The 18,051-nt window shown below is 38.2% G+C and overlaps 2 protein-coding genes across 2 annotated transcripts; both read right to left on the bottom strand.

The window, feature by feature from the left end:
• Nucleotides 1-10,088: 10,088 nt before the first annotated feature.
• Nucleotides 10,089-12,331, bottom strand: LOC125489799. Its single transcript, XM_048626907.1, has 2 exons — nt 11,346-12,331; nt 10,089-10,838 (listed from the first exon to the last, which is right to left on the bottom strand). The coding sequence occupies exons 1-2, from the start codon at nt 12,274-12,276 to the stop codon at nt 10,489-10,491; spliced, it is 1,281 nt and encodes a 426-aa protein (XP_048482864.1). The 5' UTR covers nt 12,277-12,331; the 3' UTR covers nt 10,089-10,488.
• Nucleotides 12,332-14,431: 2,100 nt separating this feature from the next.
• On the bottom strand, nt 14,432-16,496 carry LOC125489800. Its single transcript, XM_048626908.1, has 3 exons — nt 16,004-16,496; nt 14,559-15,926; nt 14,432-14,475 (listed from the first exon to the last, which is right to left on the bottom strand). The coding sequence occupies exons 2-3, from the start codon at nt 15,805-15,807 to the stop codon at nt 14,432-14,434; spliced, it is 1,293 nt and encodes a 430-aa protein (XP_048482865.1). The 5' UTR covers nt 15,808-15,926; nt 16,004-16,496.
• Nucleotides 16,497-18,051: the final 1,555 nt, after the last annotated feature.

Genomic DNA, 18,051 nt, shown 5'->3' with positions numbered 1-18,051 from the left:
CAATAAGCCCATAAAAACCCTTTGTAGAGGAGAAAGCGGATTTACACCTCAAATGCTTTTAATTTGTAAATTCTTTTCAGTTTGTATTATGTTCTCTACTATACTGTAATAAAATTTTTAATGTAAACAGGAAACAAGAATATCATGAAAGATAAAAGTTAGCGCGTTTTAAAAAAAATACAAAATGACAATAACAATTTTATTTTATTTTAGTACAAATTTTCGAAAAATATTATTATACCTAAAATTTTTAATATAATATTCTCATTGATGGTAGGTTTGATCGTGGGTAACATCCTTGATATTCTGTAACTCAAATAACATGTCAGCATGAGGTCAACACTTTAATACGGTCTCGACATGTCCCCAAGCACTTCCAAGATCCATAAACCTCCCTTACATTAAACCTCCACTTCGCTCAAAACTTTGAAAATTCAGTGTTTCATAGCCGGGTTAATCAGCCAACCCTTCTTGGTAAAAGGTTAACTTAAAGGGTTAAATACTTCTTGCTCCCAATTATGGGATCACCGCAAGGATTGTTCCGACTCCTTGGAGGAATTCTTATTTATGAAAGTTTTCAAAATTACTAGGCATATTATACCTAGCATATATTTTTACTGAATATACATAGTATAAAGCATATTGTTCACCGCAGTCGTACGTTGCACATAGACCTCACCAGAAGTACGCTGGGTGCCATGGGGCTTCTGTATCTAGTGCCTGTGAGCCAGCTTTCTCAGAATTTCAGTAGGTACCATCGAATCCCATCTATTGGCGAGGTTGGTAATGTAGTGATGGACCTACAGAGTACTTTTATATATTTTATGAACTAAATATGAAATAAAAAATGCAAATATTTTTGCACGGATAAAATACATATACCTACGTAGTCATTACACTAGTAATATTTAGATTGAATAATTTTTAATATCCAGAGTCCAGAGTAATTACCGCAATGCTCATTTCTCCCGTATCACGTTGCCGACTCGCCAGCCCACATCCCGACCTGTACAGTAGGCAATAAACTAATGTGACCAGGTTATAAATTAGTCCGGATTGAGACGGTTCCTGCCCAGTGACATAATTCAATTAGATTACAAGCTATTTGTTAGTGGGGACGCTGCGAACTATTGTACGTGGCACTCGGCTCCGCTGAACCCGTGATCTATGGTCTAGCAACTCTAGCACATTAAAGGGTTACAGTAAGGGGCAGAGAAACCTGACCCCCCTCAGAAACATTGCTACTATGAGAGGGGGGTCAGGTTTATCTGCACCTGACCACTGTACCTACGGAGTATTTATATGAGAACCTTGTTGTTATTACATTCACGAGCATTGAAAAGTTTCAGTGACAATAGCACCAAATTACTCATAAAAAGAAAAGACTGGCTTAATGAAGCCGTCTGCAATATTGAAGGACATAACAGCGTATCAGAATAACAACTAAAACCAAACAATGTTTTATTCTAATTCTAAATTGAATGTTTAAAAAATGTGGTCATTTGACGACGAATCTATAAAGCTGAGCCCACTTTTGAATGATTTCAGATCTCCGTTGCGTTGCGTCTCAAATATTTAAATAGATACCTACAAATCTGGAGATCATGTGGTGGTGGTGTCCCTGGTTCAATTCCTAACCAAAGTTTGTTGTGTTTACTGTAGTTGTCTGGTGTTTTTATTAAATATTAATCTGCTCCCGTTGTGGCAATGTACTAAAGTAGCTCTATGAATCGTCACTTCATAAAAATAAATGTCCTTTACTACTTCAGTTTTATTAGGTAGAAAAAAATTACAACATATCTAAACGATGGCATTCCTATTTTAGTTTCATAACTTATACTGATTTCAAGAGTCTGATAAAAGTTACATATCTGGGGAATAAATATGATGCTCTAACTGTCTGAACTTTTGCAACTGACAGTGCAAGCTACAATTTTATTCCCCAGATAACTTTTATTATATTGAGTATTGAATATATGATACAGAGTCTTGCGAAAAAAAGTTGTTTAGAATCACCCCTTAACTCAACTTTATCACATTTTTGATTAACTTTTTCAACATCCTGTAGGTATATGATCCAAATCAAAGAATTGGATGGTGATAGTATAATTTTTATTTAATTGCTTGCTTAACATTTTGGTATCTTGACTGAAACTTTCTCGTAGCATTAACAAATTTTCAGGGATATCAAGCTAATTGCCTAAGTTTGTTACCTACAACTGTATCACAAAGTTATGGTCTTGTTATAGCAGTCAAATAAACAAGGCATGATCCTGCCGCGACGTTCAACATAAATCATACGAGTGAAGTTACGTGAAATATTAATAAATCATCGCCAACGCTAAGTTATATTTTTCGGCCATCTTGTTTACCGGTCACGTTTCCCGCTATTACAATAGGCGTTAATCGAAAAAGCACGGAATAATTCTGAGAAATGGAACGTTTTGCATTGGAGGTGAAAAATAAAAATTCGAAAATACGATTTCGGCAACTATGAATTTTAATGAATCGAATACACGACTGTTGGAATCCATTTTGGGGAACGTCAATGGCTAGTTGGTCTCGACAGTCACGTTGAGTTTTCGTAATTTAATTTTGAGTGTATAAAACGTTTTAGGTATAAATAAGTTTGTATTCCTACATGTGTAGCAAGTAAAGAGTAGGGCAAAAGCTGTTCAAATTGTTATTCTTAGCTTATATTTTTTTTTTGTTATTGCTGCTTTTGACTTTTGCCACTCCATGTATGTATTAGTAAGTTCAAAAAAAATGGGATGACAAAAGATATCATTAAGGGCAGATTTTCAATAGCCAGATAAAAGTTATCTGGAGAATAATTCTATATGCTGTCGCGTCTGAATGTTTGTATTAGACAGTGACAGTAACAATTTTATTCGTCAGATAACATTTATCTCGCTATTGAAAAATCAGCCCTAAAAAATGTTAATTAACACTTTTTATTGGGTACAATTTTATCACCGTAATTTTCTTAATTATACTATACTGAATACGCTCACAAAAATTTATAGTGTCCCTAAGGATTTTTATCTTTAGCTTAATGCAAAAATACACTTATATAAATAATTTAAGTAAAAACCTGTCGTGTGTCTAATTTTCCCAATGTTCTGTTTTTGGAATCTGTACCCCAAGAGGTAAACAGAACCCTTTTTAAGATCACTTTGTAGTCTGTCCATCCGTCTGTTTTTTAAATCCTTTTACACTATACCTACCTTTTTGAATTTCTATTTCTAAACAACAGGCAGAAATAGCTGGAAAAATTGTCAGATTGCCCCAAAATGAAGTTGAAGTTGAAAACTATACACATTTGTAATACATGTAACTAGATCCATTAGTAATTTCCATATAACCAACCGAAAAATTACAAACCTTGTTTATCATGCAGATAGGTAATACATAAAAAACAAAGTGGAGTATGTGCTGTCAAAAAATATTGGGATACTATTGAATAGTAAAGTTAATGGTACGGAACCCTCCGCGCGCGAGTCCTACTCGTACTTGAACGGTTTTTAAACATAAATTTAATAAACACAGTTAACAACGCTGACTTTTAACTGCAAGTGCATTAAATTAACCCGTTAAAGGAACTTAAAGTAGGAGTGAGTTATATTTGTCAGTAAATATTTTGCGAGCTTCGTTAAAGGAGTTCATTATGAGTCTGTAAATCCCGTGGGTATAACCGTTTTTGTTTCTATTGTGAAGTTTACAGAGAACACGAGAGGAGATGTGAAGATAAAACACGAGCGATGAAAAAGTTTCAGTGACAATAGCACATAATTACTCCTAAACGGAAAAGGCTAGCTTAATGGCGCAATTGAAGTAATAATGTCCTCCTAGTCGAATTTCGACCACGGCGGCCAATCTCATTTGAGATCAGCCATCTACCCAAGTGTGTGCGCAGTACACAGGAGCACTCTCTGTTCCATCACTCTCATAGCCCAATGGGATGGATTGACCGACACGACTGGAGAGAGCTAGGCGCAGGACCGACTGCTTTACATGCCCATCCGACAGCATGGATCGTTTCACTGTTTCGGACATCAGGTGATCAGCCTTCTATGTCCTAACCAAACTTAGAACCACAATTTAGAAACACAAATTGATGGTCCCACCCGGGATTCGAACCCGGGACCTCTGGGTCATGAAGCGAAGCTTCTACCACTAGACCACAGAGGCAGTTCAATTGAAGTACATTTAACCCAGCATCACAATATAAAAAAAAACTGTTCAATATTTAAATAAATTGGGGCTAGGTATTTGGTGTCAGGCATTTTGTAAGTGGAACTTTTTTATTGCCCTTGGTCACGGGCTGATTCTGAGAAACTTTTATCGTTTTGGAAAATTCAGGAAATGTATTTGTGTTCGCATTGTTAAGTTTAAGTTTTATAACCTATTTAATGAAAACAAATAAATGAATTATTTAGCTTCTCCATAGAAACTTTGTTGGTCACGGGACTTTTGGGTGTGGGTTCCTCTCTTCTCTCTCTAGCTAAGACTGATTGTGCAACATTTTGAAAGTTTTCTCTACAGGTGATAAGTAATTACATGCTGGCCCTGTAGCACGGGGCGCTATTAAGACGTGACAAAAATTCTCTGTCGCGCTCGCTCTTGGGGCAGCGTGATGTGAGTGAGTGCGATGCAAAACTCATATAACTTCTTAAATTCGCCCCGTAAACTGCTGCCGCTGTCTAAAGTAAAGGTATCTATTCTCCTATATTCACTGTGCTATCGCCCGCTGTTTGAAAAAGCTATAAATGAATTTTATCCTCTCCATTCGATTTCAGAGCTTTGCATTTAAATGAGGATAATCGGACGATGTGCTCTCTCTATTTTGGAAAATTATGTCGGTATATAACAAATACATGCTGAATAAAACATATTTTTCGTATTTATACTGACTTTAATAAAAGTTAATTGATTATTTATACATTGAGTAATAATTAGTACATATATTACGACCTAGCTGTTCCCCCTCGCTTCGCCTCGCCTTAAAAAGTTTTCTTAAAAGTAGTTCTTTCCCAGGGTCTAGACCATATGTATACCAAATTTCATTCAAATCCATTCAGTAGTTTTGGCGTGAAAGAGTAACAGACAGTCAGACAGACACAGTTACTTTCCCATTTATAATATTAGTTAGGATAGGCGTTGAGTGAGTTTGTGTTAATTCATATTCATCGGATGCGTGATTAAAATATTAGGTACTTTATTACTTTAAATCTTATACTTTTTCTTTTGACTGATTTCAATGTTGGGATAAGTTGCCGAGATCGCAGGTGCTATGTAAGCTATAAACTAGCCATGTGATGCTGTATGTGTTTACTGCGTATTCTTGCCTCGTACAATAGAACTCACTGGGAAGTTGTAAAAGTTTTGTATAAGCGGGGCGTAGCTGCTATATATCAAACCGTCAGCCGAAGTAATTAGTTTGTATGTGTTTTGTTTTTGACTATCTCGCGATATAGAGTTTTTTTAAAGAGACAACTGTGTGTCTTTTCATCTTATTTCCTTCCGAAGTTTTCCTAAACAGAAAATAGTTCGTGAATTCCTAAATTCAAAATTTGAACCCACGGCCTCTCAAATGAGAGGACAAGACCTCCGCCACTCCGCCGCGGCTCTTCGAGAAGGGTTTTTCCGTGTCATCTGTCATCTCGGCTCAAACATGATGAATGTGTGCAGATTGCTCGGATTGGAAAAAAAGTACAGTCAGCAAGAGATATATGTATTCCACTCCAGCCCAAAAATTCAAAATTTTATGATCTACTGATGAGCGATACGTGACATGAAAAATAATTAGCCTATATTATGTATCGATACAATTATGTATGATTTGATTCATATATCTTCCACCGATGATTCTTAAGATTAAGCTTTTGGCGCTGGGTGGGCATCTATCTATCTATCTATTTATCATGGCGATCTGATTTTCCGCATTTAGCCTCCAAGGTGGGCCATTATGCGTGAAATACCTATGGGGTGACTAGCTATTAAGCCATTTTTACTCACGCTGGGTGGGCATAAATATATGTATCTCTTTTGCTGACCGTACTTACAACGAGGCTCCCTGGAGAGGGAAACGCGGCTGAATTTTTCAACCGACGTTGAGGAAACATCTTTGAATGATAATAATAAAATTAATTTTCAATGAGACTCGATTCAAAAGTGCCCTTTTCAATATTTTGCATTTGCGAAAACGAGAATTTTATTAGTTATTGAGGGATATTACGAGTACCAATTTACTTATATATTATATAACACTAGCTGTTCCCGCGCGCTTCGCTTCGCCTTAAAAAGTTATCCCGTGGGAATTCCGGGATAAAAAATAGCCTATGTTCTTTCCCAGGGTCTAGACCGTATGTATACCAAATTTCATTCAAATCCGTTCAGTAGTTTTGGCGTGAAAGAGTAACAGACAGACAGACAGACAGACAGACAGACACAGTTACTTTCGCATTTATAATATTAGTTAGGATATACAAGAGATAAACAAGAGCTATGTATATTATTAAAAATATAAAATGATTCTGTTATAATGTGATTTGTAGCTTTAAGAAATATTCGCCTGAAGATTTATTACTTTTTTTCACCCCTTTTTTATCTTACACTAGCTGTTCCCGCGCGCTTCGCTTCGCCTTAAAAAGTTTTCCCGTGGGAATTCCGGGATAAAAAGTAGCCTATGTTCTTTCCCAGGGTCTAGACCGTATGTATACCAAATTTCATTCAAATCCGTTCAGTAGTTTTGGCGTGAAAGAGTAACAGACAGACAGACAGACAGACAGACAGACAGACAGACAGACGGACAGACAGACACAGTTACTTTCGAATTTATAATATTAGTTAGGATTAGTCAGGAATACGATTTATATCTCACGAAAAGATCAATAAGTTTTCAAAACGTTTCATTTTCCTTAATACACACTTGTAAGCTATTAGGTTTAAAAATTATGTATTTTTTAAACATTTGCAGTACATTGACAGTTAGAGATTTCATAACAAGCTTTTATTAGGTTACGAACCACAATAGAAAACTTTACAAAGGTAATTCCCTTTTATTAAGTTATTTATGTAAAAGACCACATACATAGTACGACTGCCAATCATTTCTTACAACAAAGTCAAGCCCCTTAGCCAATGCAAAACAATACACCCCCACCGTCACTTTTATTAAATCTTTTATGAAATTTTGCATCACGGTCTCGACGTATGACGAGATATCTATCATCAAACAATTCGGATGACAGTATTGAATCATTCAGCCATGTTTCACATAGACATATTAAATCAAAGTTATTACATAGAATATTGTTATGAATATCTGTAGTCTTACTTTTCATGCCATTGATATTTTGATAGTAAATTGAGATAGCCATTTGTATTTATTAGATCTGTGCATAATATTCATAATTTACCTATATATACATAAAAAAATACTTAAGCATAATTTATTTATTTAAGTAATTAGTTTTAAACTCCCATAATTTTTTATTAGAATGTACCTAGATCCTTGTTCTTTTCTTGCGTAGATGAAACCATTACGTACCCAAACAAACATATACCCGAGTTCCTTTGCTTTCTGCCTGGTTGCAGCATGCAGTGACTTATTAGTTGGAGAAAGATGTTCTGATACGTACACAGGTTTTCTGTCGCCGGCGAGTCCAAGTAATGAAGTGTTAAGCTTATTATTGGGGTTTGATTTGTTATATCTGTGCACCGCCGAGAGAAACTCATCCCGTGACATTGAGCTCTTGAACTTTGCAATAACTGTCCGTGGATATTTACCGTCTTTGTTTTGCCTCGCCACTCGTACACAAGAAATCAACTCTCCGCTGTGAAGCTGATGCCCAATGACTGTGGAGCATTGTTGGAGAAGGTTAGGTAAGTTCTCATTCTTGTGTTCAGGGATTCCCTGTAATTCCAGGTTATTCTCTCGCATATGCTGTTCCATATTATTCAGCCGGTCCGATAGTTCATGTATTGAAGTTTGCAGCCTTATATTGTCCTTCTTAACTTCTATGTTGTCCTTAGTTAAATTCTCTATAGTTGCTCTCATCTCATCATGTGTTTCACTGAGGAACTCCATTGATTTACGAACTTCTTTTAGTTCTGAGGAGATAGTGGCTAGTTCGCGGTTTATTATTTGAGATAGCATACTAAGTAGTTCTAATCGTATGGCCTTGAGAACTTGATCGCTTATAGCCGACAGTAGCTTATCATCAAAAGAGAGAGTTTCAGTATGCTGAGGTACGGAGGCAGCAGGTTGTGGCTGGTGACCAGCAGGTCCCGTTTTCATGACTGCCACTGTAGATGTCTTTGATTGCTTTCGTTTTGTAATATTTTCACAACTTTCGTATACTTCGTTCCCCTTAATATTGCGTACAGGAGTATTAGTATTACCGGTCTTTGGTTGCTTATTCAAGCACTCTTGACATACCCATTTCATTCTATGCTCTTCAGTCATTGTATTACGAAAGCGTTTTTCTGAGACATTTGCACATTCTAAATCATATATTTTAGTACATTTTGAACATGTCAGAAACTCACGACCAGTTATAACATGGTTGCAGCCCAAACAAGTTCGTTTTATGGTTGATGAACCTTGTTGCAACTCCATTGTAAAAGTATCTTTTGATGATTTCAATTATGTTGAATGTCCGCGCTTAAGACAATATTTTATTCCAGTTTAGGGGAATTTATATTTTACTGGCAACACTGAATCTTGATAGTCGAAGGTGGATTGGAAAACTTACCAAAACTGGTTGAGGGTAGTTTAATAAAACTTTTGAACTGTCATTCAGATAACTGTGATTTGCAATGTTTATAATGCGTATATCTTTCCTTACTTGAATGTTTCTGCCGATGTTTATATTTCAATGTTTAGTGCAAGTGTTTATCTCCACAAGTTTCCTGTTTATATGCCACATAAGTAAGTTTTATTGGATCTTTTAGAATAAATATTAGGAGCAGTGTTACTTTTATGAAGGTAGACGACGCTGAAATAATTCTTAATAATTGCTGAAATATCTGAAATTAATAAATTAGAAAAAAACTAAAATCACTCATTGCTTACGAATATTCGTAGATGACAGATTATGCTACGAGCTACGTCGTAGCATGTTCGTAGCATCGTAGCTCGTAGCTCGTAGCCCCTTGCCTGCTACGGTGCGGCGTAGTCGAGTTTTTAAATTGGCCATGTAAAAAAAAACCTGTCAGCTGACCATCTTCCTGATGATATAAATAAGCTTTCTACCTAGCACAAAGAAAACTATTTAAAATAAGTTGATTGCAGTTAAGGCAAGGCAAAACTGGCGGGTATAAGCTAGTGATAAATGAAGGCCATCGCTCTATACATATATAAGTTCATACATCACCCTGTATCTGCGGTTGGCAGAGCTCGTCCCGAGTGCAGGATGGTTTATTTTAGTTGCGGCTCACCACAAAACTTCCATACAGGGTGGAAAAAGTTTTTTTTTGTGCGAAACTAGACCCTGTCTCTGGTCTCCGATTTTGGGCGTGCCCCAAAACGGTAATAAGGCTATACTGTATTTTAGTTCAGATTTAGGCCTTGTTTCACAATGTTTGGGTACTAGCTACCTGTGAGATAAAATACATGCTGTCATTCTCTGTTATTATTTTTTTGATAGTGACATCATTATTTTATGTTACAAGTAGCCACTAACCAGACATTGTGAAACAGGTCCTTAGTATGACATGAGCATGAGTATAGTTGGGTACGTCTAGTGTTTTATTTAACATTATAAGTAATTATATTGTTTATTTGCTATTTGCTTTTTTAAGTACTGCCGTGTGTCTTAATTTTTTTTATTAACAAACATGCCAATTTTACGGTCGTATTTTTTGTAGACAACAGTCTGAGCATAAAAATTGATGGGATAATTGACGTATAACACGAAAACCGTTTCAGTGTTTCAGTGTCGATAGAATCGCAATATGAATTCCCAATAAACAATGCCAACATCTATTTTTGTTATGTAGTCGCTATGGACAGGTACTATGGACAGCTACAAAATAATTTCTGTCGGGTCCAGTTCAAAAAACAAAATAAATACAACGTGTTGGGGCTTAGGGCTGCGGTCATAGGCTCTCCAGTTGGTGGTTGTGGAAATGATGTAGGCGACAACTTTCTTGCGTGTAGACTTTGATTTTATTAATTATTTACAATATTTTAAATATACAGTGGCAGTTAGGTGAGAGGCGAATTCGAATGTGTGAGTGTTAGTTGCGCGTGTGAGGATCTACAGGCTTCTTCAATGACGTAGGCAGGCGGACATCGTGTTGGCGTCTTCTTATTGGTCCCCGTGAATATGTCGTGATGAAGGCTGGCTCTGATTGGCTGTTCATGACGTGATATTCCGAGAGTGGCGCCATCTAGTGCTCAGTGCGTGTATTAGCTGCTCTGCTTATCAGCTAGCGTACTAGTGTGCCGTAACATACTCCCGGCCTTGGAACCGTCAGGTTTCAACAGGAACAGTCGTCCACAGGAAGCGGGCATATTTTGGAGAATGCCCTGCGTGTAGTCCCATTGGCGGTTCTGATATCGGCCACTCTTGATATGCCATCTCTGCCCGGGTAGACTCGTGTGATGCGACCCAGGCTCCACTTCAATGGTGGTAGATTGTCATCTTTGATGAGAACCATGGTGTGCTCCTTCAAGTCCTCACTGCTCGTCCTCCACTTGATTCTCTGCTGCAGCTCCGAGACGTACTCCTTGGACCACCTGGCCCAGAAGTGCTGGCGGATCTGCTCGACTCTCTGGTAGCGTGTGAGGCGCAGCATCGGCTTGTCTCGCAGGTCGGCGGTGGCAGGTGCTGTAAGTGGACGGCCAACCAGGAAATGGGCAGGAGTTAGAGGAAGGAAGTCGTTGGGGTCAGAGGACAATGGAGTTAATGGGCGAGAGTTTAGTATGGCTTCAACTTGTGTCAAAGCTGTCGTGAATTCTTCAAAAGTTAGATGCGCGTTACCTACCACTCGTCGCAAGTGGTGCTTACAACTTTTGACTCCACGTTCCCACAAGCCCCCAAAATGACTAGCGTACGGAGGTATAGTGTGAAATTTTATACTTTGAGAAGTTGCGTAATCTTTTATTTCATCGGAACAGTTCTTAAGGAACTTAGAAAGTTCATTATTAGCGCCTACAAAGTTTTTTCCATTATCAGAAAATATTTCTGCAGGTTTATTTCTACGACTAATAAATCGCTTCAGAACTAATATGTAAGCCTCTGATGATAAGTCTGAAGCGAGCTCCAAATGCACTGCGCGTGTAACAAAGCATACAAATATGCATATGTATGCCTTTACCGTGATAGCACCCCTACCTTTACGGTTCAATATGAGCACAGGACCAGCGTAGTCTACCCCACAGCGTTCGAATGGAAACCCAGGTTGTAACCTTTGCGCGGGTAAGTTACCCATGATGGGTTGTAGTGTCTGGGCGCGCAGGCGGGCGCACGTGACGCAGGCGTGCACGACGCGGCGCGCGAGCGAGCGGCCGGCGACCGGCCACCACGCCTCCCTCACGGTGTACAACAGAAGCTGCGGAGCTGCGTGCATCAGTTGTTTATGTTGATGTCTAAACAATAACAGCGTGAAATAATGTTTAGATGATAATAAGGCAGGATGCTTTTTATTAAAACTAAAATCTAAGGAGTTCTGTATGCGACCTCCCACACGAATAATTTGTTTATCATCTAAAAATAAATTCAGTTTCGATAAACTATTTGATTTAGATACTGACAGACCATTTTTATTGAATAAGTCGGAGAATGATTCCCTTTGTGCTAATTTTGTCAGTGTTGTGAGCGATTCATTAAGTTCGTCAACTGATAACGGGCCTATTCTTTTGATTTTGTTGCGCGCGTTATAAATAAACCTTAAGACGTAGGCACCCGCTCGTTGCATGCGAACAAACTGTGAAAACCTATTAAAATCAAGCCATGACTCATCATTATTTTGTTGTGTTACATGACTTTGTACGGCAGTTGGCTTTATTTCGGGCAACTCTGTGTGATTAGGTACTAACGGTGCCTTCAAGCTCGTTACGTCAAACTGAGGGTCATGTAGGTATGTAGGGCCATTCCACCAAAGACTATTTTCTTTTAACATACCTAAACTTTGTCCACGTGATACTATATCGGCTGGGTTATCTTTACCACTAACATGCCGCCATTGACATAGACTGTCTTTGGTAAGTTCATGAATCTCCGCGACCCTATTTTGAACAAACGTTTTCAGCAAGTTACATGGCATACGTAGCCATCCTAATACTATAGTTGAGTCAGTCCAAAATACGACGTTATCGAACTTCGATTTGAGCGAGTTAATTATCTTGTGATAAAGTCGTGCGCCTACTAATGCTCCCGAGAGCTCCAGCCGTGGAATGCTAACTGGTTGAAGCGACGCGACCTTGCCCTTGGAATAAAGTAACCTTACGGTAACAGCTGATCTGTTATCAATTGTGCGTATGTATGCGCACGAGCCATAAGCTACCTGAGATGCATCGGTAAATATATGTAGCTCTTTGCGTGTGTTGTTACAACCCATTACATAACGTGGTATGCGTATTTCATTGAGCGACGACAAACTATTTACAAACGATATCCATGATTGTGCGATATTTAATGGTACTATTTCATCCCAACCCAGCTTTAACAAATATAGACTTTGAAGTAAAGTTTTTGCTGTTGTGATCACTGGATTTATTAAGCCGATTGGATCAAAAATTTGAGATGCACCTGACAATATTTTACGTTTAGTTATATCCTCAGTCCCCCCTGAAAACTTTGTGTGAAAATACAACTCATCACTAAGATTGTACCAGCCTAATCCTAATGTTTTGCACTGACTATCTTCACCTAGTGATAACTCTTTGGCAATTTCGCTACTAGATAAATCGTTGTCAAAATTAAATATCCATTTGCGCAAAGGGAAGCAGCCTGACTGTAAAACTTTAGCCGTATCGTGACAGATTTTTAATAATTTTGATGCGCTGTCATCACCGGTACACATATCATCGACGTAAAAATCATTATTTATTGTTCTAGCTACGTCGGGGTCGTTGCATTCATTAGCAAGTTGTTTCAGACATCTACAGCTTAGGAAGGCGGCACTGGCTTCGCCATAAGTCACTGTATTTAAATGATAAGTTTGTATCGGATCTGATGGATTATCGCGCCAGAGTATCATTTGTAGGTCACGCTGTTTAGGGTCGACGCTCACTTGTCGGTACATTTTTTCAATGTCGGCACATGCTACGTACCGACATTCCCTAAACCGTAGCAAAATACCTATCAAATCCCCTTGAATTGCTGGTCCTACGTACTGTAAGTCGTTTAGTGATTTACCACTAGAAGATGGTGTGTTTGCTTCAAAAACAACTCTTAATCGGGACGTGGTTGCATGTTCGCGATATACCCCGTGATGAGGCATTATGTAATAGGGTGAGTTATAAGAGTCAACGCGTGTCATGTGACCTAACTTTATGTACTCATGAATAAACTCTCGGTACATAAGCTTAAGACTCTCGTTACGATTTAAACGTTTTTCTAATGCTAAGAAACGTTTTTCTGCGTGTGTGTATGAGTCACCTAAAGTGTCGGGTGAATGTTTAAAAGGTATGCGTACACTAAACCTCCCGTCAGATAACCGCGCTGTCGTCTGTACGAAGTGCTCCTCACATGCACGCTCCTCATCATTCATGTGCGTATTCCCTAACTTGCTCTCAATAGGTAACTGTTCTATTTCCCAAAACTTGCGTAATTGGGTATCTATAGCTTCCGTACTGTCTATAGACTGCGTGAAATAACACTGAACTTGCTTGCGATAGCTTGGTTCAGAATAAATAGGGCCAGAAATAATCCACCCTAATTTAGTATTTTGAAGGAAGGGACCGCTCGATAGTCTCATTCTTCCTTCACATAACAACTCCCAAAATATGTCCACACCTAGAAGAATGTCTATGCTTTCACATTCATAGTAGGTTGGATCCGCCAAGTGAACATGATCGGGGATATCAATGTTGCAATGATCGATAGTAACAGTTGGTACTGTTGATGTGATTCGCGGTAATACGAAACACTTTATGCGCGCAATAAAGGTGCTGATTGTAGATTTTACTTGGATGTCACACAGTTGCGTACTTTCTGTGACTAATCCTCCTACACCTTGAATTTGTTGAGTGGACTGTATTGAATTTAATTTTAGTTTGTTGCATAACGACTGCGTGATAAAACTACGTTCACTACCGTTATCTAATAACACGCGTGCTTTATGAAAACAACCTGCATTGTCGGCTATCTCAACTATTGCTGTCGATAATAAGACTTGTTGCACCGGAATTGAGCGAGCGGAGTTTAGTTCGAGGAGTGCGTTATGAACCTGAATAGAACTATTCTTATCATTGGAGTCAGCTGAGCTCCCTTTGTCCCCCGTCGCAATCAAGGTCAACGACTGGTTGTTTACGTTTTCACTATTACTACATTTATAGTTGCAAATTAGTGAATTATGTTTTTTATCACATTTTCTACACGGACCGTACCTACATTCAGTGCTAGCGTGTCCTGACCGAAGACAGTTTTCACACAACTTATTCTCCTGAATAAACTTTAGTCTATCCTGAATATTGCAATTCAGAAATGATTCACACGAATATAACGAGTGCTTACCGTTGCACTTGGGACATGGTTTGTTGCGATTGAAACTGTTGTGATTATGCGGTGATTTATTCTTTGTTTTTCCGGTGATGACGTTGCAGTGAATTTTAGGCGAATTTTGATTATTGTTAGGTTTTTTATTATGTTCGCGTGACGTGTAGAAACTGGTTGTAGGTTTATTGTGATTTAAATTTATTGTCTCCAACATATCCGCCCTGTCCCTAAGAAAGTTAATTAAATCGGTTATCTTTATTGACGAACTAGAATCATTGCACATTGATAACAATCTACTTTTGTATTGTTCCCACTCACGTTCTGTTATTTGATCTAATTTGGACACGGCCATGTAAACAATGAGTGTGTCCCAATGCTCGACGGGTTCACCGAGCATTTTCAAGGAACGTATGTTTTTTAGAATGGTATCAATGAACTTTCTAATGTGGTCAGGTGATTCTTTTGATAAAGATTGCAGGGAAAACAATGATTTTACATGTGTGTGCACTAATAACCTGCTATTGTTGTACCTATTCAATAACAACTCCCATGCGATGGAGTAGTTGGCAGATGAAATTTCGATAGAATCGATCACGGATTTTGCGTCACCTATTAATGATCTTTTCAGATAATGAAGTTTACCGAAATTATCTACTTTGCTGTTGTTATGAACTAGGGATGTAAACGTGTCACGAAACTCTAACCAGTGCTCATATGAACCATCAAAGGTAGGTAGATTTATTGTAGGCAATTGAACTGATGCGCATTCAAAATTAGATGATTTTGAGCTCCCTGCAGACCTATCATCGTTGGTCATGCATTGAGCCTTAGCAAGGACACTATAATAATCCATTTCGAAGGTTTCCCGGCTTTCAATCTGACTAGATAGTTCGCTATCAGAAATATTTTCTTCAATTTTGTTTTGAATTTCGTTAAACTCGGCATATAAATTTAATGCGCCTTGCATGCGTAACTTTAATTCTGCGCGCTGACTTTCTGATAACGTTTTATCAGCAAACTTATCTACATATTTAGAAAAGTTCGTTAATCTACCTTTAATAGATCCTCTTTTCTTGTTAAGGACTTTAATTAGCTCATCTATCTTTGGTGACGTGTCCCTAGTGCTAGTCATCATGGTGCGAGTGAAAATGTGGAGTACTTACAGCTTTTAGCAGGTCGTAGCTGATGTGTAGGTAGCACAGGCACAAGCACAAGCGACAGGTGGTAAGCAGATGATGAGGCAATTTTATGGCACTGGAATGAGATAAGCACACTTTGACACAAATTGTAAGGATGGGTGAGGGCAGGATATTGCGGTCGGCCTGTCTCACCAGATGATGCGTGATGCTGCCTGCTGCTGAGTGTTGAAGCCGATCTTCCACGAGTGCGTCTTCACCGTCCAAGGAGCTGGTTCCAGCAGGTGTTCGGCGTAGAAGGTCCAGATGTTGGGGCTTAGGGCTGCGGTCATAGGCTCTCCAGTTGGTGGTTGTGGAAATGATGTAGGCGACAACTTTCTTGCGTGTAGACTTTGATTTTATTAATTATTTACAATATTTTAAATATACAGTGGCAGTTAGGTGAGAGGCGAATTCGAATGTGTGAGTGTTAGTTGCGCGTGTGAGGATCTACAGGCTTCTTCAATGACGTAGGCAGGCGGACATCGTGTTGGCGTCTTCTTATTGGTCCCCGTGAATATGTCGTGATGAAGGCTGGCTCTGATTGGCTGTTCATGACGTGATATTCCGAGAGTGGCGCCATCTAGTGCTCAGTGCGTGTATTAGCTGCTCTGCTTATCAGCTAGCGTACTAGTGTGCCGTAACACAACGTATAATATGTAATACGTATATTCAGAAATTGTTCTTGTTGTAGTTCTATCATTCAAGTTAATTCACTTTATAAATATAAATAAAGGAAGGCGTATAACATCATATAATGTATTATGTAAATTATTGTCCTTTAGGACAAAATTAATAACATTACCTTCATTCGTTCCAGCCGTGAGGGTAGTGTAATTAACATGTTAATGTTTTCAAATTTTTTGTATTAACTATGTAAATTGTGCTTTACATTATATACGTAAATAGGTCAGTTATATGCATAATATGGCCAGTTGCATAAGTAATGTTTTTTTGCCAATATTGTTTTGTTTGGTTACGTTCTTTTTGTTACTACGATGAACGAACGAACGAGAACTGTCATACAATCGGTACGGTTAATGCACTCTGAGGGATAATGCAACGAGAATGAGATGAAGTCGTTTTTTGATTCTCGTTGGTCCGTTCATAGACCAAAAAAATCAATACGATAAATCCATGTATAGCTTCTGTCAAACTCCTAAAATTGATCCTATAAACGTACACCCCAGGCCGCGATGTCCTAAACCTAAACACACGTTTGGCAGTAGGTGGTTATATCGCTAGTCTTCATTGCTAGGCTGTTTAAGTATTTTCTTTCGAATTCGGACCATTACTATTAAGCAAAAGCTCACTAAACTTAACCAAAATATACAAAAACCGAATCGAGTATGCCGCCGCCGTATGGTTAATAAATGAACTGAGGATTTTCGCTCGTAATTTCTCGCCTACATTTTGTCTACGAAACTTTAGAAAAACATTTCGTTATCCAATCCACGAACAAGACCGTTGTTAAAACTTTATCCAGTTCATTTTCTTAAGAGTTGTCTCAATTTTTCGCCAAGTTTACTTGCTTCATAGTATCATGAATAATAGAGTGTGTTGCCTGCTGGTTGGGGAGCGACTTGAGGGTTCAGTACACGGGAAACTCGCGGGATGCCCACCATGGCTTAGGGCACTAATTAGACGGAATCATTTAAATATACATACATATACAGGTTGCCCCTGAAAGTATAGATCTCTAATGAGCTGGTCTATCAGCCATACAAGGCATGACGTAGACTTTTGGGATATCCTGTATAATATTATAAAATGTACATTACCTTATACCTACTTTAATATATTATAAATATAAAATAGGTAGTAGTAGGAGCCAGGTACGATAGAAGGAGGTCTTTATGACATAATTTAGGTTAAGTAGTTTGTAAATAGCATATTTATTTGTTAACTAATATCATTTTAAGTTATTAAAATATTTAAATATATATATAATTATATATAAATATTGTTTATATAAAGGAAAGGGCTTAACTATCTTTCTAAAATTATGTAGTATTGCTACTACAAACAGCGGATACATGTGATACTATTATACCATAACTAACACACCCGCCTTTTTATCCGATGCAGAGTTAATATCACGCTGCAGACTTAGGCAACAGGAGCCTAATTACAAAGTTCTACGTCGAGTTTTCACTCAGATACATCACTTAAAATTAGCAGCGTTCATAGCACGTTCGACATCA

Source organism: Plutella xylostella, chromosome 17 (assembly GCF_932276165.1).
Source record: "Plutella xylostella chromosome 17, ilPluXylo3.1, whole genome shotgun sequence".
NCBI classification, from domain to species: Eukaryota; Metazoa; Arthropoda; class Insecta; order Lepidoptera; family Plutellidae; genus Plutella; species Plutella xylostella.
Note: the sequence above shows the minus strand (reverse complement) of the source record. Positions and strands in the feature narration are given on the sequence as shown.